Genomic DNA, 25,818 nt, shown 5'->3' with positions numbered 1-25,818 from the left:
AATAAATAAATTGGATGAGTTGGGATTGGTGGGATGGAACTAGATGAGATTGGATGGGAGAGTTCATGGCTTGTAGGGAGACAACATGCTTTCCTGGATCATAGCAAAATATCTAAATCAGAAGCCTTTTAAAAACTGTGATCTGTAGAGATTATGGGGATTTGGAATCATGGCTCTTCTTTACTTATTTTTATTTTCTATGATCCCATCAGGGAGAATTCCTCTTATCTTTGTATTCCTTTGAAACTTAAAAATAAGAATTATAGTAACTTCACCTTAGGGAAGAGACCCAGATTCCAGGTTGGGCTCTTCTGATAGCAGGAAAAGTTTAAATATTTTTTTCTTCTTTCTTTTTTCCTTCCTTCCTTAATCCTTTCTCTGTTCCTTTTCCTTTCTCTCTGTCTGTCTCTGTCTCTCTGTTTCTCTCTTTTGCTGTAATAGTTCATGTTACAGCATTTAAAAAAAATTATCATTTATTTTTAACTATTTCTTTTTTTTTTAACTTTGAGTTGTGAATTCTCTTTCCCTCCTACCTTGTTCCAAACCCACTCAGAAGGCAAGCAAATGATATCAATTATGCATGTAAAATTATGCAAAATATATTTCCATATTAGTCATATTTCAAAAAAATAAAAGCAAGAAAAATAAAGAAAAGTGAGAAACTACCTTCAATTTACACTCAGTGTTCATCAGTTCTCTCACTGGAGGTAGACAGCTTTTTTCATTGTAATTCTTTGAAACTGTCTTAGATCATTGCATTGATCAGAGTAGCCAAGTCCTTTACAGTTGATCATCATTACAAAAATTGTTGTTACTATGCACAATGATCTCCCAGTTCTTTATTAATTTTGTATTGATTCATATAAGTCTCTCCATGTTTTTCTAAAACCATCCTGTTCACCATTTCTTATAACATAATACTACTCCATCACAGTCATATTCCACAACTTACTCAGCTACTCCCCAACTGAAGGACAGATTTTTGATTTCTAATTTTAAACTAGATTACTTTTAGAATTTTTCCTTATCATGGTGTTTGGGATGTTTGATAGAGAGATGACTGCTTTCCACTCATCCTTCCAGAATTAGAGAAAAAAATTTCCAGCTACATTATGTGGTCTGGATCCAAAGTCGTGGACAGCAGCATCCTTTTTCTACAAGTCATGTGTACAGCTGGAAAGCAATAGTAAGCTCAAGACTCTCCAACACTGTTTTGTTTGATAAGTTCCCATCTGGCTTCTTCTGGACTCCCAACAGGAAAGACTTTAATTAATGTCATCTCTTAATTCTTCTCTTCCTCCTCCCCCAAATCTCTTCCATCTGTCAAATGGGGGAATGGGACAAGATGGTCTTGAAGGTCTCTCCCATGTATTTGTTCCTATGAGGGCTACTGGGGATGTCCCATAAAGAAAATAAAATAGCAGCAGGAGAGCTCCACAGACTCTCACTCCAACCTTGACACTGGCTACAAGACGTCAAGACTCATCTCTTAAAAACACTCAAAACTAGGCTCCAGAACAGGCATCTTAGAAGCATCCTTAAGCACAAATAAAATCTGCTTTTATAGGCCAGACCTCTCTGACTCATATTTATTTTGTGTAAACCTGCACATGAACATGTTGCTATCCCCATGAAAATGTAAGCTCCCTGAAAACAAAGATTTTCATTTCTGTGTTTAGGTCACCAGCATTAAATTCAGTGTCTTGCACACAGGAGGCGCTTAATAAATACTTATGGATTTGCTTGTTAGCTGATTAATTGTCCAGTTTATTGGTATTGCCTGGAACATAATAAATACTTTATAAATGCTTGCTCTGGCCTTTTAGCAGCTATTAGCTTCAGTCCTTCTCAGTAGGGTGTGAGTAGCATTTGGAAATAACCTTAAGCTGCATTGTATCAGAATTTCTATCCATGATTAGTGACCACCAGCAACTACTGCCACCAAGTCACTGGCAGAAAGAACTGTTTCTCTCTGTAAAAAAGTGCCCATCCGTGCCCCTTTAATTTCACAAAAGGAACAAATCTTGCTAAAGGAGAACAAAGAGCCTTAGAAATCATTGAATTCAACCCTGACACTTTGAGGAACCCTGCCACATGTGAAAAAAAATGAGAAAGTCAAATGGCCTGCCCCTGATCACACAAGGAGAAAGGGACAGAAAACAGATGTGAACACTGAGTATCTAGTCCAAAATCCAGTGGCCTTTTCTTACTACTATGCTGCCTTACATTCTTGCAGTGCAAAGAAAAAGTCTAAAATAATTGCTCTTCTCATTATGAATTCATCAAATTTCAGAAATGGAAAAGACCTTGGAGATTCTCCAGTCCATACTCCTCATTTGAGAAAGGAGGGAAATACAATATGATGATGATTATCACAAGTTATAATGTAATATTTTTCCTATTTATAAATTGTTTCCTTCACAATAATAGTAAAAACTAAAAAAAAATCTGGATTTTTTTTGGGGGGAGGCTGCTTTTTTAATGAAGGAAGAGACCCTGTAATTTAATTAGTGTGGAAAAGTCTTGGGATAGGAACCCCTGTAATTGGGAAATATGTGACAAAATAGATAAAATACAATAGGATATAGATAATATTCACATAAAGTCTTCTCAGTCAATATGTGGCCTGCACGGATTCATAGATGTGATTTAGTGGCCCCTATTTTGGTTTGAGTTTAACAATCCTTTCTCTAAGCAACTCTAAGAAAGAAAACGTGCCAGCTTACATTGATAGAAAGTCTTCTCACTTAGTCCTCTTTACCAGTGAAGAATTTACCAGAAGAAATATATTAAATAGTAAAAGTAATCATTAAAACACTATTTAAAGATGTTTCAAGAAATTTTAAGGCTTGAGAACGTATGTTTTCCCACAATTTGTTTTGCTTTCTTTCCTATTTCCTCCTTTCCTCTTCTTCTTTCACCTCCCATCTAAACCCAAAACCTGAGAGAGAAAGAATAGGCCAGAAAAAAAGTTCTTTGATTCTTTTCAGTCAATCTAAATTTTTATTTTTATTTATTTTTATTTTTTATTAAAATTTTTATTAAAAAACTTTATAAACTTTATAAAGGTTTTTATAAACCATATGCATGGATAATTTTTCAACATCAATCCTTGCAAAACCTTCTGTTCCAAATTTTTCTTTCTCCCCCACTTTATAACTTTATAAAAACTTTATAAATTTTATAAACGTTTTTATAAACCATATGCATGGGTAATTTTTCAACATCGATCCTTGCAAAACCTTCTGTTCCAAATTTTTCCCTCTTTCTCCCCCACCTCCTCCCCTAGATGACAGGTAGTCTAATACATGTTAAATATGTTAAAGTATATGTTAAATGCAATATATATACATATATTTATACAGTTGTCTTGTTGCACAAAAAAAATTAATCAAGCAGGAAGAAAAAGAAAAACTGAGAAAGAAAACAAAATGCAAGCAAGTAACAACAAAGAGAATGAGAATGCTATGTTATAGTCCATACTCATTTCCCACAGTTCTCTCTCTGGCTGCAGATGGCTCTCTTCATCACAGAATTATTGGAACTTATCTGAATTACCTCATTGTTGAAGAGGGCCACGTCCATCAGAATTGATCATCATACAGTATTGTTGTTGAAGTATATAATGATCTCCTGGTCCTGCTCATTTCACTCAGCCTCAGTTCATATAAGTCTCTCCAGGTCTTTCTGAAATCATCCCGCTGGTCATTTCTTACAAAACAATAATATTCCATAATACTCACATACCACAATTTATTCAGCCATTCTCCATTGAAGGGCATCCACTTAGTTTACAGTTTCTGGCCACTACAAAGAGGGCTGCCACAAACATTCTTGCACATACAAGTCCCTTTCCCTCCTTTAAGATCTCTTTGGGATATAAGCCCAGTAGTAACACTGCTGGGTCAAAGGGTATGCACAGTTGGATAACTTTTTGAGCATAGTTCCAGATTGCTCTCCAGAATGGTTGGATCCATTCACAACTCCACCAACAATGTATCAGTGTCCTAGTTTTCTCACATCCCCTCCAACATTCACCATTATCTTTCCCTGTCATTCTAGCCAATCTGACAGGTGTGCAGTGGTATCTCAGAGTTGTCTTTATTTGCATTTCTCTGATCAATAGTGATTCAGAGCAGCTTTTCATGTGGGTTTTAATTTCTTTATCTGAAAACTGTCTGTTCATATCAATTGGAAAGTGGCTTAAATTCTTATGAAATTGAGTCAATTCTCCATATATTTTAGAAATGAGGTCTTTATCAGAACTCTTAAATATAAAAATGTTTTCCGAGTTTATTGCTTCCCTTCTAATCTTATCTGCATTCGTTTTGTTAGTACAAAAACTTTTTAACTTAATATAATCAAAATTATCTATTTGGTGTTCAGCTAAGAGTTTCACTTCTTCTTTGGACACAAATTCCTTCCTTCTCCACAGATCTGAGAGGTAAGCTATCCTATTTGCTTCTAATATGCTTCTAATATCACTCTATGTCTAAATCATGAACCTGCTTTGACCTTAACTTGGTATATGGTGTTAAGTTGTGGATCAATGCCTTGTTTCCAATTTTCCCAGCAGTTTTTGTCAAATAGTGAGTTCTTATCCCAAAAGCTGGGGTTTTGGGTTTGTCAAACACTAGATTGCTATAGTTACTATTTTGTCCTGCGAACCTATCTTATTCCATTGATCAACTAGTCTATTTCTTAGCCAGTACCAAATGGTTTTGATGACCACTGCTTTATAATATAGTTTTAGATCTGACACAGTTTGACCACCTTCCCAATCTAAATATTTAGAGGAAATATATAGTGTTTGCTTGCATTTTGGTGTTTTTTTCTCATTTTTTAAAATCTGGTTTTTCTAAGTGCAGCCAGATAATTATATAAATATGTATGCATATTTTGGATTTGACAAAATAGTTTAACATGTTTAATATATATTGAATTACTTGTCATCTACGGGAGGCGATAAGGGAAGGGGAGAAAACAAAGGGTTTTGCAAGGGTCAGTGTTGAAAAATTATCCATACATATGTTTTGTAAAAAGCTTTAATAAAAATAAAATAAATTAAATTAAAATTAAAATAAAAAAAGAAATATATGGCAGAGGAAAGCAAGTATGGATTACAAACACAATGGTATGACATGTTCCTTTAGTCTTAAAGCCCAGAATGAGCTGAGGCTATCAAAAAATAATAAAAAGATAATTTTAAAAAGCAATATGGAAGAAAGGAGAAGCTAGAAAAAAATGCATAGGTTAGAAAGGAGAATGCAAAGAGATTGATTAGGGCAAAATTACTCTTGTTTTACTTCTCTCTGCTTTTTCAAGGGATTCACCTTTCTATTGTGATTAAAACAGTAAAAATGGCCAATGGGAGAGCAAAGGCTAAGAGGAAAGCACATGATGAGTCTGGATCACCAGGTACAGATGAACTATATCCCAGGGAGTTAATGAACTGGCTGATGGGACTGCTAATTGTGTAGTAAACTCTGAAAAACAGTCACAGACATCAGAGAAGGGTGACCAGGATGGAGAGCCCAACAAGGCAACCAGCATTTATGAATCGCACACTGTGTGCCCCTCCGGGCTTTGGGCTGGGGACACAAAGGAAGACCAAAAAATACATATTCCCTGTTTTCAGGAAGTTCACACTTACATGAGGATTAGTTGGAAAAAAACTGGGGATATTTAACTTGGAAAAAAGAATGAGCCTGGAAGGGAGAAAGTAGTGGTCTTGAAATATTCAATGGACAATTAGGTGGTGGTTTGAATACTGGATGGAGTCAAGAAGCCCCGAATTCAAATCCTGTCCCTAACATTTAACTAGTTTTGTGAGCCATATTATCTCTATCCTCTATTTCCTCATCTCTAAAATGGACATAATAATTATTAATTGATTTTACAAGATTGTGGTTGTGAGATAGCACAAAAAAACTTATTCCTTGAGAATTTTAGTGCACTATGTAAATGATAATGGGCTGCTAGGGGCACCATAATGCACAGAGTACTTGGTTGACTCATCTTCTAGACTTCAAATCCCACCTCAGACACTTAGTAGCTGTGTGATCCTAGACAACTGACTTAACCCTGTTTCTCTCAGTTTCCCCATGTGTAAAATGAGCGGGAGAAGGAAATGGCAAAACATTCCAGTATCTACCAAGAAAATCCCAAATGGGGCCACAGAGAGTCAGACATGACTGAAAAATGAATGAACAACTACATAAATGCAAACTATTATTGATTATTATTAGAAATAGATTAGATTCGTTCTCGTTCCCAGAAAATACAACTACAATTCCTTGGGAGAAATGCACATTTCAGATGGAAAAAAGTAAAATATTCCTAATAATTAGAATGATCCATAAGTAGAAAAGGCTTCCTTGGGAGATAGTGAACTCCTTTCAGTAGAGGTCTTCAAGAAAAGAAGAGACTTTCCTTGGGGAAGAAGTCAGAAAGGTGACTCTCAGGTGAACACAGGTTAGATGGATGTGGTGACCTGAGGACCCTCTGAACTCAAGGACTCTGCCACAGTAAAGTGGTATTGCCAATCCATCAGTTGATATATTCACAAAAACCATGTCAAGTTATAAAAAGTTTAATAATATAAGTAATTCCACAGCATGAAATTTCTTAAAGAATGAACTCATTTTCATGTCAAACTGTTAAAAGATGCTTTGCATTCAAGACATCATTCATTATGTGGAACCACATCTGAACGGAACATCTTAATGCTTGAGTCATTAGACATAAAAATATTTTCTACTTTCTCTCTCAACTTTTAATTAGGCCCCACTGCTTGGCATAATCTTATTTATTTCCTTTATTTTCTGGGGTGAGTATATGTATGTGTAAGAAATATGCGATTTTTTAATATGTCAAATGTCTTTGTCACTGTTTATGCATTTATACATAAATGCATATACATGTATACATTTCTGAAAGGACTAAAACAGCAGGACCAATAAATGATAGTAAAATATAGTGGTGAGCAGTGACCTAGAAATTTAAAAATGCAAGTTATAGTCCCAGTTCTACTGCTTATGAGGTATCTGACCTTGGATAAATCATTTAGGCAAACCCTTGTGTTTGTACCTACAAAATGGGCCTAAACAATACCTGTCTTGCCTCTCATAGGACTGTTTTGATGAGGAAATAAGAATGTGTTTTATTTTAAAATAATTAGTGTTTGTTGTGTATCTGTAAGCTCAATGAGGCAAGGAATAAGACCTCTAAACTTAGTATCTTCTCTCAGCACTAGAGTAGTGTTCTTGTATACATTTAAGTTTCTTGAACTGAACATATTTAAAAGTACTTTAGGAACTTCAAACTGATAAAAACATATGAGGACAAATATCAGACAAGACCTTTTTCATATTTTTTCACTTAAATACAGTAGGTTTTTATTTTGAAACCTTTAACCTCATTTGAAACCTGCCATCCGAATGCCAGCCCTGCTCCTCTTTCTTCTAGCTCTGCACAGTGTGGAGGACTTGGATGGTTTTCTCATCTCTGGGCTAAGAGGACGCAGCGGGACTCACAGTCTTGCTTGGTTTCAAACTGGTTTTGGTTGCCACCACAGCCACCAAACCAGAACTGCTGGCATGTATCCTGGTCCTGATGGTAGTACCACTTCAAGACATAGTCATGACACATCCCAGCATCCTTAGTCATGGAACAAGGGTCTGAGATAAATTAATAAACACTAATTAATGAGTAGATAGACAGATACACAGATATACAGATACATGGATGGGTGGATAGATGGATGGATGGATGGATAGACAGACAGATAGATATATAAAAAATAGCAAATGTTGACTGATCTATGACAATGTCCATGAATAGTCACGCTTCATTTGACTATCTCAGTCACCCTTTTCCTTTCACCAATCTAATCCCAGATTTATCTGACCATCTGATAACTTCAGGGACCTACAAATCTATACCCTTTGTTGATATAGCCAGACAGAGAAAGAGAGAGAGAAACACAGAGACAGAGAGACAGAAACAGAGAGACAGTGAGAGAAAAACAGAGACAGAGACCCAGAGGGAGATAGAGAAAGAGACAGAGACAAAGAAAGAGAGAGAGAGAGAGAAAAAAGAAAAAGAGAGAGAGAGAGAGAGAGAGAGAGAGAGAGAGAGAGAGAGAGAGAGAGAGAGAAGGAGAGAGGAGAGAGAGGGGGAAGGAGAAAGAGGGAGGAAGAAGGGAGGGAAAGAAAGCAGGAAGGAGAGAGAGAAAGAGGAAATGAGAAAGAGAGGGAGGAAGAGAGAAAGAGAGAAAGGGGGAAAGGAGGGAGGGAGGGAGAGAGAAAGAGAGAAAGGGGGAAAGGAGGGAGGGAGGGAGAGAGAAAGAGAGATAGACGGAAGGAGGGAGAAAGTATGTATAACAGTAGGTCCTAGAGAGCATTAAGGAGGATTCAAATCACAGCAAATCATGTTCTATGTTCAAACATATCCAAAACATCACTAACAGTGATTTTTACCTCCTTCATGTCCCAGCTAAAAGCCCACCGTCAATTAGCAATCTTCCTTCCCCCTTAATCCCAGCGCCTTTGCTCTGTTGATTAGTTCCAGTTTATCCTGTCCATGGCTGATTTGTGTGTGCTGGTCTGGACATTATCTTTGCTCCAGAAAGACAAGGACTGTTTTTTGCCTTTCTTTGCATTCCCAGCACCTCACACGAGATAAACTCTTAACAAATGTTCACTGGCCGATTGAGCCTAACTGGAGTCTTACCACAATGGAGATTAAGAACTCCATTGTGTTCACTTTCTAGCTTGGACTGCTGGGTGGTGCAGTGATGAGAGCACTGGCCTTGGACTCAGGAATCCTCATTTCTGGGAATTTAAAACCAAGCTTAGATACTTTTTAGCTCTGTGACAAGTTACTTCACCTTATCTGCCTTTGTCTCCTCATTTGTAAAATGAGTTAGAGAAGAAAATGGCAAACTTATCAAGAAAACCCTAAATGGGATCATGCTGAGCTGGACACAACTGGACAACAATTTCCAGACTAAAGTCTAGTATGTGGGCCCAACATGTACTTGGGGTCAAAGGGCCTGAGATCAGTCCATTGATGTCTCTGGGTTGGCTGACCTGAAGCAAGACATTTTCTCTGTTTCTTCATCTGTAAAATGAGGTTGTGCTGGTCTCCTCTGATTCTCTTTCATCTCCAAGTCCTATAATCCTCTGAACTCAAGAACTGCTCTCCCCACCCACCCTTCCAAATCAGAGTGCACACAATGGCCACCAATAATGGTGATGATGATGGTAATTTTCCTATGGAAGGCCTGGGTCTGTCCCTTTCTCACTGAAGCACTCTCAGTTGCTTCCCTCTGTCTTGGTGGCTGGAAGGGAGCGGGGGGAATATCAATTCCTCAGCTAGCTTTCATCTGCTTCTGGCCTCCCTTTCCTGTCTTATTGACATACTTTACCCTTCAGTCAATCAGGGTTCCTTCTCCTTCAAACACATCAGTCCCTCCATTTCTCTCTGGGCTTTTGCAGAGCAGCCCCCCTTGCATGGATTCACCTTCACCTTTTAGAAGTCTTAGATCCCTTCACAGTTTAACTCTGGCACCATCTCCATGGGAACCTTTCTCATTGACATCCCCAGCCCCCACCCCAAGAATTAGGGCTTTCTCCCTTTTTGTCTTCTAGAACAGAGCCTTGAACACAAGTTAATTAATCAAAAGCTAAAGTAAGCTTTTGTATATTTTCCTTAAAAGACATTCACTACCTGCAACACAGACATGATGCCCCTTGGGAGTTTGAAATTATGGGTGTGAGTTGTAATGCTAAATGTTAAAGGTCAAGCATCAATAAAATTATCTTTCAATAGCTAAAAATAACCAATCCCATATCAATAAGAACTAAAATGAGTTATGGGGTTTTATCTGCTTGGGGTTTGTTTTTGTTTTTACCAAGGTAGGTGGTCTCAGCTTCAGTTTCTTCGGTCTTTTGCAGGGCTTCCATTAGATTTTTTTCAGGTCTATAATGATATTCAATGTCACTTCTGTCAGTCTGGGTGTTTTGGATAATTTTTCTCCTCATCCCTACAGAAGGGTCTTTTGTCTTAAGTGCCTTCCAGCCTCTTCCAGAGTCCGACTCATTGAACCTGAACCTGATAAAGTTCAAAGAATCTTTGTTAGTAAAAAATTCTAAAGGGGGTCTTACATTTTATTACCTATCAGTTTTCATGAGCAAGGAATTCTTACTCTCTCAAGTCAATCCAACTTTTATTTAAGCACTTATTGTGTGCTGTACACACAGGTTCTTAACTTGGGGTCCACAAATCATTCTGGAGGCAAATTTTCAGGTCTATGAACTTGGGTGAGAAAAAAAATTGTTTCTTTATTTTCATTCATTTCTAGTTGAAATTTAGCATTTCTTTCAATGAGTTAAATCATTATTCTGAGAAGCAAGTGGTCTCTAGCTTCACCAGCCTGCCAAGAGTGGGGGGGGGGTGAGATATGGCACAAAAAAGGTTGAAAATCCCTACTATAGGGACACATAAACCAGAGGCCAATAATCTCTGCCCTCAAGGAGCTTATTTTCTACTGGGGGACACCATCTGCCTATAAATACATAATAAAGTCATTTACAAGGACATCTGAACATGAGAAAGAAGGAGGAACTGAATCAGGAGACGCTTCCAAGGGAGGAAATAGAGGTTTGGGAAAGCCAGAAATGAGACCAGAGAGATAGCTTGTTGTAGGGAAAACATGAAGGAGAATAATACGCCTGGAAAAACAGAATGGAGCCGGGCTGGAAAAAGACTAATTCTGAAGAGAGCAAGGGACAAGGAAGCTTAGCTGGGGGCCCCAAGGAGCTGCTGAGGCTGTGTGAGCATGGGGTGAGCTGCTGGCCTGGGAGATGAGGATGCTCCAGGGCTGACCAAGCAGAGCCCTGTCAGAGGAATGGCAAGCCCTGGCCCGGCCTACCTCTGGGTCAAGGAGGCCTTTCTCCTGGTGTCCCCTCGATGGAGTCTCTCACAGTCTTCTAGAAGGGAGGGAGGTGGGTACTGGTTCACCTCACCTGCAGAAAAAGAAAGGGAAGAAGCACTGGCTCCCTGTTCTCACAATCCTCCTCTGACGGCTGCATCATGCTTCTGAGAGTAACAGGAAGACTTTTTCTAAGGACTCATCTCCTCGGGAACTTTCTCAGTCCGAGGATGTTCCTAAGCTTGGAGTAAAACATGGCTGAGGTGCCCGGCTGTTCGTGTCAGGCCCAAGCATCCCTGAAAGCAGGAGGGTTGGGACTGCCCAAAGGTGGCTGCAAGGATGAGCCCCTCTAAGGGGAAAGCGTGACCCCTCCTCCCTCCTGGAGCTGCCTGGCTTAGGTGGGCTGCCCATTCATACACGTACCCTCGAGTGGCGGGGAGCAGACTGAGGAAGGAAGAGGGGGAGGGAGCAGAAGTCCAGACATCCTACAGATACTGTCTAATGAGCTCCCCAAAATAGCTGTCTGTCATCTCTGCCTCCGCCTGGCACTCGCCCCCGGCAGCCTGGGATTTCTACCTTCACAATGTCCTCTACCTGTCTCCCTTCTCCCCACTAACAGCCACACGGGGAGCACGGCTCCCTCACCTCAGACCTCCCCCCAGCTGCCAGAGGTCACCAAAGGAACCTCAGTAATCATAAACTACAGCACTGAAGATCTGTAACCCGGCAGCTCTCGGGCTGGAAGTTCAGACAGCTGCTGTCTTCAGTCCCCAAGGCTTCAGTGGCATTTGGGCCAAAATAAACACTCAGATAAACAACCAGCCAGCCCAGCCCAGTAAGTGATAAAATATGCTAGGGTGGTGGCTGCTCCCAAAGCAGCTGGATCCGGGCGTCTGGGCCCCCCTAATCCCCCTCCCAGTCCCTCCGGCTCTGCTGCTCCACAGCATGCCCACAAGGCCCGCTCACTTTTCAGAAGGCTCAGGAAGGCCCGGAGGAAGCGCTGGGCGTAATCCATTTCCAGAGGAGAGACATCGGGCAGGTGCAGCAGGTGCTGCTCAGGAGGGGAGCTGGCCAGCCAGGCTGACTCTTCCAAGTTGGCTCTGGGGCCCAAGGCCACGGCAAAGAGGATGAAGCCTTCACACTTGGCCTCCAGAGAGACCCTGCGCAGCTTCTCCCTGTCCCCGGGGCTGGTCTCGCTGCCCACGAACACCAAGAGGACCTGGTTCTTCCTGGGCAGGGGAGCCTCCTCGAGGATGTTCTCGATGGTCCACTCCAGGGCATGGCCCAGGTAAGGGGGCCCTCCGAGCTGGCGGACAGCCTCCTGCAAGTGCCTCTGCATCTGCCCTGGGTGGCTGTACGTGAGCAGGTCAAACTCCTTCTGGATGGGGGGCTCGTCCCGGTAAGGGGAGAAGCCCGGGACCCCCTGCTGCACCAGGGCGGCCCTGGCCCCAGCAGGCGAGAGCTCAGGGTGTGGAGCGATGGCCAAGTCATTCAGCATGGAGTCCACCAGGCTTCGGGATGCCCTGAAGGTCTCAGGGGTGACCCCGGGGGAGCTGTCCAGCACGTAAGCTATGTCTACGTCCACCTCGATGGGACCGGGGCTGGTCGCCTCACACTCCTTGTTGGCTTTGCACCAATCTGTGGGGGAAGCACAAAGCGAGAGTGAGAGCACCCTCCCAGAGCAGCAGTAAAACCTTCTATGGGAGTATCGACTCAGAGCCCAAGGGAACCTTTGGCAGCCTAAGGGTCTCACCCAAAGTCCCAAAATTTAAACTCAGGTCCTCTTGGAGGAGACCCTTGATAGTCTCAAAGTCTTTTTTTCTTAAATCAGGTTGCCAGCAGCTGCCCTGCTTCATGTTCAGGAACCCCTGAGCTCCTAAAGTTTGCAGCTAGGGTGATTATTAACAACCAGTATTTGTACAGAGCTTTAAGATTTGGAAAGCACTTTATAAATGTTTTCTGATTTGATTCTTATAACAACGCTGAAAGATAGCAGCTATTATTATCCCCATTTTAAGATGAGGAAACTGAGGCAGACAAGGTTAGGTCCTTTCCCAGGATCTTCCTAAGTTTCTAAACTTAGATTTTCCTGATTCTAGGTTAAGGGCTCTATTTATTGCACCACACAGCTCTTAAAACAAGTCCTCAGGCTGCAGGTTAGGAGCCCATCCTGCTCCAAATCAATGATCCCGCAAATCAGCTTTATAGGAAATCATCCAGGGCTGGAAGAAAAAAAGACAAAGCTCTGCTGGCTTACCGTAGCAAAGCGTGCAGGAGGCCACGTGCTCTACATTCTCATCATTCTTCTTTTCCCACACATACAGCTTTGCATTATCCATCTAATGTAAAACACATACACACACACAAGATTCTCGTTAGCATAACTAATTTTAAGAGCATCCTCAAGACATCTCTCAATCTGTCCCTTCTTCTACACTCAGATGGTCTTCACCATTGTCCATAATTATTTAACTAAATATTTACAATTAGGACTTAATAACTGAATTTAATTGAAGAGTTGGTCATATTTCAATATGTCTGAAAAATTTGCAAAGTAGATAGAATGTTGGATGGACCCAAGTTCAAATTCAGCCTTTGATATGTAGTAATTCCATGCCATGAGAGGCCATGGAGTAGGATTTACCAAGCTATTCCCTGGGGATAAAAAGAGACATCACATATCATCCTTCCTATTAAGCAACTTATAATCTAGTGTAATATGTGGTACTCACACTTAAAAAAAACACTTTTCTATAACATGATTTTCTCTGTGTGACTATCCCCTCTCCTAGTATAGATAGCAACCCTTCCATAACTTCTCTCTTGGCCATATCTTTCCATCAAAGTTCTCTCTAAGTTTTACCATCTTCATTTATTTCTTGATTCGATACAGTATTTTCCAATATGGTTATCATCTGTTCCCACCTCATTCCTTCAGCATCTCAAGGGCCATGGCCTGAGATTTTTGTTCCCCCCACAGTTCTTCTTTCCCAGTTGCACATGCTTTCCATGGTATCTTTGATGTTATTTTTATCAAAATATTGATCAGTATTGGTAGCATGCCATTTCCTTGTTCTTACCACCCTGTGGTGTCTTTCCATTGTCCTTTGTCTGCTCTATCTGTAGTCATCTGGGCTTCATGGCCAAAATGTCAAAGACATACATTTTTGTAGAAGGAAAAAGTTCAGGGTCCCTGAAAGCATCTCCCTACATGTAAGCCATCCCCACTTCCTCCTCCCGTTCAATTCCCTGATGAGCACATTTTCCAGGTGCAATGACTGCCCAAGATATTTCTATGGACTCATTCAAAGAACTACTTATCCAACTGCATCTCACAATATGGAGGTTCTACATTTTTATGCTCTTTTAGACTGGCCCCTCTCCCTTTGCTATAAAGGTTTTACTTAAGAGGCTTTGCAGCATTTTAGAAACAGTGAAATTGGTACAGGAGCCTCTTAAAAGAAGAGCACTGGGAGAAGCTCTCCATCATTCATTAAGGAGTGAATCCTTCTTTTCTACATGTGGGGCAATATCCATGATACTGATAAATAACCTAAGGTCTTCTGTTTGATTTTTTGCTTGTGGCCATGTTTAGTAGATCACTGAATAAAGTTATCTCAATCAATCAGCAAACATTAGATTGTAAGTTCCTTAGGACAAGAAGTGCCTTTTGCCTTTCTTTGTGTCATTTACTTAATGCCTGGTATATAGAAGGCATTTAATAAATGTTTTTTGGCTGAGTGACAATTATTTATTAAGCACCCATTAAGCACAAATGTCAAAAATGGAAACAAATCCCTCCTCAAAAGGAGCTTATATACTAATGGGAAAAGAACTGTACCAAGTACATATTGAAATATATTTGTGATAAAGATAAAGAGAATAAATGTGAATAAAAATAAAGTAGTTAGATTAAAGGCAGTAAGGGAAGGATACTAGCATTTAGAGGGATAAGGAAGTTTCTTGAGTAAGATGGTGCTTGAGCTGTGTCTTCAGGGAAGAGAGAGATTCTATAAAGCAGAGTAAAGGAGGGAATGTTCCCACCCTGGGGGACGGTGGGTACAAAGGCAGAAGATGAAAGGTGATGAACAAAGAGAAAGTCACTCCGGCTAAATCACAGAGTACATGAAAAGGAGGAACATGAAATAAAGTGAAAAATTGGGTTGGGACCAGAACATGTAGGGCATTAAGAACTAACCAGAGGAGTTTATGTTGTATCCTAGAGGCAATAGGAATTTATTAGGTAGTTGTAAGTCAACAAACATTGATTAAGCTCTAACTATGTGCCAGACACTGTGCTAAACCCTGGGAACACACACACGCAAAAAGGTTGAAAACATGATCCCTGATCTCAAAGATTCACATTCTGATGAGGGAGACAACTTGCAAATAAACCATGTACAGTATTTACAGTGTAAATTAAGGGGGTCTTGAAGGGAAGGTACTTGGTGGGGGGGCTGAAGTGGGGAGGAGGTCCAGCTAAAGCCTCTTGTAGAAAGTAGAATTTGAGCTAATTCTTGAAGAAGGCAACAACCAGGGCAAAAGGCCAGGCAGAAGATGGAGTAACATGCCCAAGAAAGACCAGGATCCCTGGACAGTAGAGTAGGTAGAGGGGCATAGAGTGCAAGGAGACTGGAAAAGGAGGAAGAAAGAAGGTATTTCAATTCTAAAGAGAGCATTTTATCATTCTAGGAAGGGGAGCCAGTGGAGATGCTCAGACTTGTATCACCATGGCAACTGGATGAAGGATGGTGCACAGTGGGGAAGGACTGAGGCACTGCAATAGTCTAAGCAGATTCCATGTAGACTGACGCCTAGGTTAATGAAGAGAGGTAGTCGTGGAAGAAAAATGTTGTGGAGATAAAATGGCAGGATTTGGCAAATCTGTGGAAGTGAGAGAGATAAATACAAGTAAGTAGCCAAGAACAATACAGATGTTATAAGCCTTTCTGACTGGGAAGATGGTGTTATCCCTGATAGTAACAGGAAAATCAGAAAGAGTTTGGAGGGAAAGATAAAGATAATTAGCTTTATTTTGTACATTTTGAGTTTGAGATGGCTATAAAACCTCCACTTTGAGATATCCCAAAGGCAGGTGGTGATAGCAAGGACTGGAGGTCAGGAGAGAGACTAGGATCAGATGGATAGAAGGAGCAAAGTCAAATATGCACTTATGGAAAATCACTTTGACCTGAGGCAAAAGGACCATTTAGCATCTATTGCAATCATTTAGGCAAGAGGTAATGAAGGTCTGAAACAATATGGTGGATTGTAGAGAAAAAAGGTTATATGAGAGAGACATTATAGAGGTAAAAATGGCAAGAATAGGCTACTGGTTTTTTATAGAGTTACTGTTGTTCAGTTTTGTGTGATCCTCTGTGACCCCTTTTGGAGTTTTCTTGGGAAAGATACTGAAATGGCTTCCCATTTTCCTCTCCAGCTCATTTTACAGCTGGGGAAACTGAGGCAAACGTGACTTGCCCAGGGCCATACAGATAATAATGTCTGAAGCTAGGTTTGAACTCAGGAAGATGAGTCTACCTCACTCCAGGCTTGGCACTCCATCCTCTGTACCACCTAGCTCCCCATTTGTAGGAAAAATGAGATGAAAAGGTAAGAATGATACCAAGACCACAACCAGAAAGAGTGGAGAATGGCAGTAATCATTAACAGAAAGAGGGAATTGTGCTGAAGGGGAATAACAAGTTCTATTTTTGACATCAAGATAGCTCTACCACTTTCGATTGGAAATGTCTAATAGATGATTAGCAAGATGATCCTGGAACTTGTGCCATATGCTTAGCATTAAATATTCCACTCTGCTCAGCACTCTTGCCAAATTAAGATCTGGAAAGAGCAAAAACCAGAACAATTAATCGTGTATCCTCAGAAAAGTCTCAGAAAGTTAATAACTAGAAACCACACTTTCAGTAAGAGGAAGCATCTAGCTACTTCTTCATCCCGGGCTACTTCATGGGACCATATGGTTCTGGTTCTGTCGGCTGGTTCTGACAATAGCTTAATGGACTGAGATATAATCTAGACCTGCAGAGGAGAAATCAGATTGCTCCTAATATCTTCTAGTTTGAATAAAGTTTAGAAAGTTATTTTCCTAATCAAAAAGAGGCAGCATATTGGCTATTCCATTCTTATTGTGAGTTACAACTAACAGGAAGAAGGCCAAAGGAATGTCCTATTCTACTTGTCGTAATGGGGATGATACAGCAAGCGACTGTTTCTGTCTCTCAAAAATGGAAAAACCAAGAGGGTAACAGTTATAATATTTGTTGTTGTTCAGCCATTTTTAGTCCTTTAGTCCTTGTCTTTGTGACTCCATTTGGGATTTTATTGGCAGAGATAGTGAAAGAGTTTGCCATTTTCTTCTCCACAGCTATAATATACTAATAAGATAAAATGAACTTCCAACCCAAATAAGGAATGTTAATAATGGGAATAAAGCCAGTATATCTCAAAGTACGCAATAAGGGTGATCCTAAAAGTTGAATATAATTTGAATTCTTTACATTTACATAACACTTTATAGTTTCTCAAAGCACTTTCACATGCATGAAAATAGTCATTGTATTCCCTATTTCTCAATTATTAATATAATAATCATGAACATAGTATGATACTAGTTATATCCATTATCATATAGACTACTAGTAATAATAAGTATTAATACTAATAAGAAGGAAGTGAAGAAGAAGAAAAGGAGAAAAGGGACAGGAAGAAGCTAGTTGGTATTTATATAGCCCTTTAATATTTATAAAGTGTTTTACAACAATTATCTTTTTTTCCTTTCTCACAATAATCCCTTCAAGAAAACTAAAGTAAGTATTATCATTCCTACTTTACCGATGAGAAAATTGAGATTTAGAATTACTTATGCTAAGTCACTTTCCCAGAATCACACATCCACTAAGAGAAGCCAAGAGGAGAAGTCAAACTTGCAACTCTTGGGATAGCACTTTGTTACATTTTTAAATAAATAAAGGAAAATTCAAGTTTAAGGGAACTATGGAGGAGAGAGTCCTTTTTTGCAAAATGATTCATGTTTTTAAAATGCAGGGAATTATTCAATGTCACTGCTCAGCAAAAGTTTAGTTTTTTGTATTTCTCTTCCTTTCATTTTTTTGTAGGAGGCAGTAAAGGAAGGCTTCTGGACTGTAGTAGTTCCAAAGGTGTTCCAAGGTTCTAGCTTTCATGACTCTCTGGAAAACAAGCCTCCCGGGAGTCCAACCCGGGCTTCTCTGCCATGAATGAATTATACAAAATCAGATTTTAGACTTTTCATCTAGGAGATGATCCCCCAAATCTCTTCGAACTTTAAAATCCTATGATTCTATGAACTCAGATTTAATTTTTATTATATTTCTTTTTTTTTTTTTTCAATTAGAGTCTTTAAAAAAAAAGACACACTTCAAAACTTCCATGGATCTCATGATCATCTTTTTTGGGTAATTATATGTATTTATACTTCAGTAATTTTAATAATTTAACTGTTGATAGAGACCTTAAGTAAAATCTCCCATTTGTTCCCACCAAGCATCAGGACATGAAGTTCCCTGGAACTGTTCATTCTCTACCAGTGGGGTTCACGGCAGGCTCCAAGAGATGTCACTGGGGAATGTAGTGAATGCTGTCCCGAGGCACTCTGCTTAGCACTTTCTGCTTTTCCTTGTCAGCTCTGAAGTATACAAAAAATCAATAATGCTTCAAAAGCATTGGTATCCAATCTTCAGTCATCTGGCATCACGGAAGGAGCCATTACTTCGCAAAGGGACTTTGTTCCCCTTTGGGAAGTTCTGTTAGGAACTTCATTAAGCTGAGATCTGTCTCGGTTTCATTTCCAGCTAGTTGTGACCTCTGACAGCAAACAATCCTCTGAACATACTCATGTCTGTCTAGTTGGGGAAGAAAGCTGCCTATGGATGGATCCATGAGGGATAATGGGGATGATTTCTCTGTTGAGAATCCAGTCAGCATGCAACGTCCATCTGGTGCCAGGGATGGGCTTGCACGTGATAGCCCCTTCATTAATATCTGTTTGTTGGGTGGTTGTGTAGGGGGATGAAGAAAGAACAGATGGAAAGCCCAAACTGGTATCTAAGGAATGTTGAAAGATCTAGAGGGAGGTTCTAGGCATGCCGGGGTGATCCTTGTATTCACAGAAAGATCATGATCTTTGGAAAAGGTGTAGGTGTGTGGGAAAATAATGGAAAAGGTTGGGGGGGATGGGTTGTAATCCACGCCATGGAGGGATTATCCATGGGGATGAGATCAGAGTCCATTCAAATATTAAAATATACTAATACCTTGGTGGATGTCCTCAAAATGTGAATGTTTCTCAAAGAAAACCAAAATGACATCCCTATGTCACAGTCAAGTAACCATGTGTATGACTGTGTCAGATCAATCGAGCTGGGGATGCTCATATTTAGTAGGGTGGATTCTTCAACTTTGGGCATTCTCTGTTTCTTCTGAGCTAATTCAATTCTGCTTTTCCCACAGAGCACACCATCTTCTCTGATGAGGGCATGCCTGTATTAGTGTCTCCCATGTTGCACAATCAATTCTAAAGTTCTTAAGAGAGCCCTTGAGCATCCTTCTATTGCTTTTTCTGACTGCCTTGTGAGTGCTTGCCAAGTGTGAATTCTCCCTAAAATTGTCTTTTTGGCAAGTGTACATTTGGCAGCCCAACATGTGGTCAGTCTAATGGAGCTGCAACCTCCACAGGAGAGGTGGAATGTTTGGCAGTACTACTACCAAATAGCTACTGGTTAGCTCTGCTATGGATAACTGTACTCTTGTTCCTTCCTTGCTTATTAAATCCCTTGAGAATCTCTGGGCCTGAAATGGTTCATGGGTTTTCAGGTGACTTGAATGTTCCCTGCTTCTTCTACTACCTAGCTGTGTAAGCTTTAGCAATCACTGACATCTGTGGGCTTCTGTGTTCTCACCTGTCAAATACAGAAGCTGAGCTGAACTTGAAATTTTGGGGAAGGAGAGATAGCCTTCCCCGTACTCTCAAAAGATACACCTGCCTATCCTGCCTATGCTAAGCATATGGCTGCCTTCTTTAGGATAATCTCTTGATTATCATACTACCCAATTACCATAATGACCTAATGCATGTTTTGAGCTTTTTATGCATTAATTGCTTCTATCTCTGTGGTAAGTTATACTTTTTGAATGTATTTTTAAAATTTAAGCAAAAGGTTTTTATTTTCAAAATATATGCAAAAGACAGTTTTCAACATTTACCCTTGCAAAACCTTGTGTTCCAAAATTTTTTTCTCCCTCCCTTTGCCCATCCCTAGACAGCATGTAATCCAAAATGTGTTAAATATATGCAATTCTTCGATAATATTTCCATAAATATCATGCTGCACAAAAAAAGTCAGATTAAAAAGGAAAAATTGAGAAAGAAAAGCAAGCAAACAACAAAAAAAGGAGAAATTGTGATCCACACTCAGTTCCCACTGTCCTCTCTCTGGATGCAGATATATCTCTCCATCACAGAACCATTGGAACTGTTTTGAATCAACTCATTGTTGGAAAGATCCACATCCATCAGAATTGATCATCATTTAGTCTTCTTGTTGCTGTGTACAATGATCTCCTGATCTTGCTCATTTCACTCAGCATCAATTCATGTAAGTCTCTTCAGGCCTTTCTGAAATCCTCCTGCTGGTCATTTCTTACAGAACAATAATATTCCATAACATTTATATGCCACAATTTATTCAGCCATTCTTCAAATGAGGGGCATCCACTCAGTTTCCAGTTTCTGGCCACTAGAAAGAGGCTGCCACAAACATTCTTGCACATATGGATCCCTTTCCCTCCTTTATGATCTCTTTGGGATACAGACTTAGTAGAGACACTGTTGGATCACAGCTCTTTGAGCATAGTTCCAAATTGCTCTCCAGAGTGGTTCACAACTCCACCAACAATGTATTAGTGTCCCAGATTTCCCATATCTCCTCCAATATTCATCAGTATCTTTTCCTGTCATTTTAGCCAATCTGACAGGTGTGTAGTGGTATCTCAGAGTTGTCTTAATTTGCATTTCTCTGATCAATAGTGATTTAGAGTATTTTTTCATATGACTAAAAATGGTTTTAATTTCTCTATCTGAAAATTGTCTACTCATAACTTTTCAGTCTGGGAAGATATACTTAACAATACCTCATTTTATTACTATCACTTTTATAAATGAGTAGTTCATAGATGTAGAAATCCAGATTTTAAGTTGTCATGAAACATTTACTAAGTGCCTGTTACATGTGAGGCACTATACTAAGACTTTAAAATTGACACATGAAGATACTTTGTTTTCTGAATTTAGGAGCCCTTCAATTAGTTAAAATTTATGCCATATCTATGTTTTATTTCACAATATGACTATTATGGAAATGTCTTGCATGACCACACATATATAACCAATATAAGACTGCCTCTTCAAAAAAGGTAGGGGGAAGGAACGCAGGAAAGGAGAAAATTTGGAAGTTTAAAAAAAGAATGTTAAAAATTATTTTTACATGTAAATAAGGAAAAATGAAATACTAATGCTTTGTTTTACTTTATAGGAAAATGTGCTTGCATTTTATAGGAAAAGGACTTTATGCACAAATCTGGAAGAATGCATATTAAAATAGCCCTGAAATCATCAGTCCATTGTTTTCTTCTTATAAAATAACTTGAGCATTTTTTCTCTTTCATTTCAGAACAAAAAGCAAGCTGAATAGTTTTCCCAAGAAAAATTTGCCTAAAACTTTGTAGTGAAATATGAATTTGAAGGCTGCAGAATATGGACATGTGTGTGTGTGGGGGAATAAGTGACTGAAAATATCAACATACATTTCAAATCCAGCTTGTAAGACAGTCAATAAGCAGGTATTAAGCTCCTATTATGTACCAGGAACTTAACTAAGCCCTGCTGCATTTATGAAGCAACATGATGTAGTTAAAATAGGATATGTTAAAAGAATGCAGAAGACCCATTCTTTTAATGGTCCCCTCCATCATCCCCTCCAACATTTATCATTATCTGTTCCTATCATTTTAGTCAATCTGAGAGGTGTGTAATGTCTCAGAGTTGTCTTAATTTGCATTTCTCTGATAAATACTGATCTAGAGCATTTTTTCATGTGACTAGGAATAGGCAAACCATTTTTTAAAAATGTAAATCACATGTAAGCAAGACTTTAAAATATTAGAAACTTTTGGCAATGAATATTAGTTTCATTATTAAATAATAGAGAGAGAGGGTAAAGGAGGGATATATATCTATATATACATATATGTGTATATGTCTATCTCTCAATATATGTGTCACATACACACACACACACACACACACACACACACACACACACACACACACATATATATATATATATATATATATATATATATATAGAGAGAGAGAGAGAGAGAGAGAGAGAGAGAGAGAGAGAGAGAGAGAGAGAGAGAGAAACAGGAGGAACAGAGAAAGAGATAGAAAGGAAGAGAAATAGGGAGAACAATCCTGATCAAACAAAACAAAAGCAAGAAATGCATGAGTCCCGACTTCATTAATTTCTCAGCAGTGTGACCTTGGTTAAGCTACTTCTATTGGCACCTTAGTTTCCATTTGTAAAACAGATTTAAGGACTACCTAGGCTCCCTCCCACTCTCACATCCTGTCATTTGGGGGAGAGGCTGGCTTCTTTAGATGGAGCTTTTTTAGTGCAAAGTCATCAGTGTTCTTTTTTGCCAGAGGATACATATGGTTATGGTTTTGAATAAAAACAACACAATAATAATCCTGGAGAAGGAAGAGGAAAACTCACTAGGTCAGCAAGCATTTCTAGACAAAGCCAATAGGAAGAGAAATAATTTGGTTTTTACCTATTCCTGACCAGGCTCAGTTCAGATGGAGATAGACAAACACACACACACACACACACACCCCAACAAGGACTTCATGACTGATCCTACGAGACTATCCAAGCTCACTGGAAATACTGCCACATCTTTGTCCCTCTGCCTCCCCAACTATTGCACAGAATTATCAGGGACATTCACATGCTTTTAGTTAGCAAGAACCATTCCTTTTTTTTTATTAACCAATAAAGTTTTAAAAATATGTTCGTTCTTTATGACAATGATGATGAAAGCAATGAAGATGATGACGTCATAATAACTCACATTTATTAGCGTCAAAGGACCAGTTTTAAATCCTGCATCCATTTGATATAACTTATGGAATCCTGAAATGTCATTCTTTCCTCTTGGGTTTTGGTCTTCGTCATCTGTAAAACTAAGGCTTTGGCACAAATGAGCTCTACAATTCCCTATGACACTAAATTTTCAAAGTATCCAATCAGTGGGTTCCTATGCTCATATATACATATATATATATATATATATATATATATATATATATATATATATATATATATATATATATATATATATATATATATATATACATACATACACACATGTGTGTATCCCTCCTCCCCCTCTCATTCTCTCTACTATTTAATAATGAGACTAATATTCATTGCTAAAATCTAATATTTTAAAGTCTTACTTACATGAGATTTATATTTTTTTAATGGTTTACCCATTTCTGGTCTTATGAAAAAATGCTCTAACTCACTAGATTAGAGAAATGCAAATTAAGACAACTCTGAGACCTTACACACCTCTCAGATTGACTAAGATAATGATAAATGTTGAAGGGGATGTGGGAAAACTGGGACATTAATATATTGTTGGTGGAGTTGTGAAATGATCCAACCATCCTGGAGAGCAATTTGGAACTATACCCAAAGGGCTATCAAACAGTGCACACCCTTTGACCCATCAGTGTTTCTACTGGGCTTATGTTCCAAAGAGATCTTAAAAGAGGGAAAGGGACCCACATGTGCAAAAATGTTTGTGGCAGCCCTTTTGGTAGTGGCCAGAAACTGGAAATTGAGTGGATGCCCATCAGTTGGGGAATGTCTGAATAAGTTATGGTACATGAATATTATGGTATATTATTGTTCTGAAAGAAATGACCATCAGGATGATTTCAGGGAGGCCTGGAGAGACTTACATGAACTGATGCTGAGTGAAATGAGCAGAACCACGAGATCATTGACCACAGCAACAAGGAGATTATACAATCATCAATTCTGATGGATGTGGCCTTTTTCAACAGTGAGATGATTCTTGCCAGTTCTAATGATCTTGTGATGGAGAGAACCATCTGCTTCTAATAGAGGACTGTGGGAACTGAGTGTGAATCATAACATAGTATTTTCACTTTTTTGTTGTTCTTTGCTTGCATTTTATTTTCTTTCTCATTTTTTTCTTTTTGATCTGATTTTTCTTGTGCAGCAGATAATTATGGATATATAAGAGAATTGCACATATTTAACATATATTGGATTGCTTGTCATCTGGGGAAAGGGGTAAGGACCACAGTGTGTGTGTGGGGGGGGGGAATTTGGAACACAAAGTTTTGCAAGGGTAAATGTTGAAAATTATCTTTACATGTATTTTGAAAATTTAAAGCTATTAAGCTTTTTTTAATTTTAAAGTTAATATACATTATGAATAAGAAAAAATAAAACTATTTATAAGAGGGATTTGCCATATAAAGGTAAGATAATTTTAACTGTAACCTGTGCTTTTGCTTTGAGAGAGGGAAAACCTGTGGGAAACTGATTAAAATTAACTGTCTGGTAGTCAACTGGTAATCAACAGATTGCCTGGGAGCTCAGAGAATTTTATGAATCCTATTTGCAATCTGTATTTTAAGATAGTTAGATTTTTTTGTTTGGTTATTTTGTTTTTAAGCTTTGCAGAGAAGGGAGACCATTTGGTACTGGGACCTTCAAGGGAACTAAAATTCTCTTGAGCTATTTCATCACTTCTAATCATACAAATGGTTTACCCCAGGAAACGTGGGTTTTTCCTTCATTCTCCGAAAAAAAGAGGGGATGATGAAGAATAGAGAGCTCGAGAAAAGGTCCTAGCTAAGCCAGCCATTGTGACCTCTGCTGAGCAATATTGGGCAAACTAATAATCATCTAGCTCAATATTCTGCCTTGGGCAGTAGTATTATAAGGAATTTCATAGGAGAATATAGTTTTACTCTGGGAGTAAATCTCAAAGAGTCATTTATTCCCACTTAGATTTTTAAAAATTTTAACCTGAGCTCATCTGCATGAAAGAGAAGCTTTGGGCTGCTCTGGATGAAATATTTAAAAGGACACAAATAATTGGTTTATTGGTTCAAGCTCAAAACTTAAGTAGAAGATTTACTAACCATAGCCAACTTGGAAAGGACAAGGAGACTCCATGTTATAAACATTAATGACTTTACTATTGGAGAAAAGAACGTATACTCTTCCTAGTAGGTCAATGGATTAGGTTCAAAAGAAGTGAGGGTGGTCAAGAATGCTAAACAAATCACAGAAGGAGATTAGGTTCAAGCTACCATCTTGGGTTGATCAGGATGAAAAATGAAACAACAATCAAGAGAAACCATTCAAATTGTCAGAATCTCTTCCCGGAAAAGTCCAGGAATTGAGAAAAAGAGATTTAGGAGAAATGAGACAGTTCAGACTTCTGACTTGAGCTAAACAGGGGTTAGGCTAGAAAATGAGATGAGGAGGGGAGCCTTCTGGGGGAGCTCCCTTGGTCTCCTTCCTCTGATCTTTGCGCATAGGCTAATCTCTGGGAGTCCAGCTTCTTTGTTCCCAGGGTCCTCTGCCAAGAAGAGACTAGCTCCAAAAAGATAAGCTTTGCCAATGCACAAAACACTTCCTTAAAGCACATCCCCAGTCCTGGTTCTGCTTAGGCATCCTGTTCACAATCTATCTCCTTGACACAAG

At 39.1% G+C, this 25,818-nt stretch overlaps 1 protein-coding gene across 2 annotated transcripts in view; it reads right to left on the bottom strand.

Moving 5' to 3' along the window:
- Window positions 1-7,362: 7,362 nt before the first annotated feature.
- LOC141544528 (collagen alpha-4(VI) chain-like) overlaps window positions 7,363-25,818 on the bottom strand; it is a 99,016-nt gene continuing 80,560 nt past the window's right edge. For both annotated transcript variants that reach the window (XM_074270825.1, XM_074270826.1), the window contains 5 exons: window positions 13,194-13,275; window positions 11,903-12,574; window positions 10,937-11,030; window positions 9,917-10,116; window positions 7,363-7,679 (listed from right to left, as the gene is read on the bottom strand). In XM_074270825.1, the coding sequence (XP_074126926.1) occupies window positions 7,501-7,679; window positions 9,917-10,116; window positions 10,937-11,030; window positions 11,903-12,574; window positions 13,194-13,275 (1,227 nt within the window). In that variant the 3' untranslated portion in view covers window positions 7,363-7,500. The remainder of the gene's footprint in view (window positions 7,680-9,916; window positions 10,117-10,936; window positions 11,031-11,902; window positions 12,575-13,193; window positions 13,276-25,818) is intronic.

This window comes from Sminthopsis crassicaudata, chromosome 5, assembly GCF_048593235.1.
Source record: "Sminthopsis crassicaudata isolate SCR6 chromosome 5, ASM4859323v1, whole genome shotgun sequence".
NCBI lineage: Eukaryota > Metazoa > Chordata > Mammalia > Dasyuromorphia > Dasyuridae > Sminthopsis > Sminthopsis crassicaudata.
The sequence above is the reverse complement of the archived record's forward strand: the minus strand, read 5'-3'. Positions and strand labels throughout refer to the sequence as shown.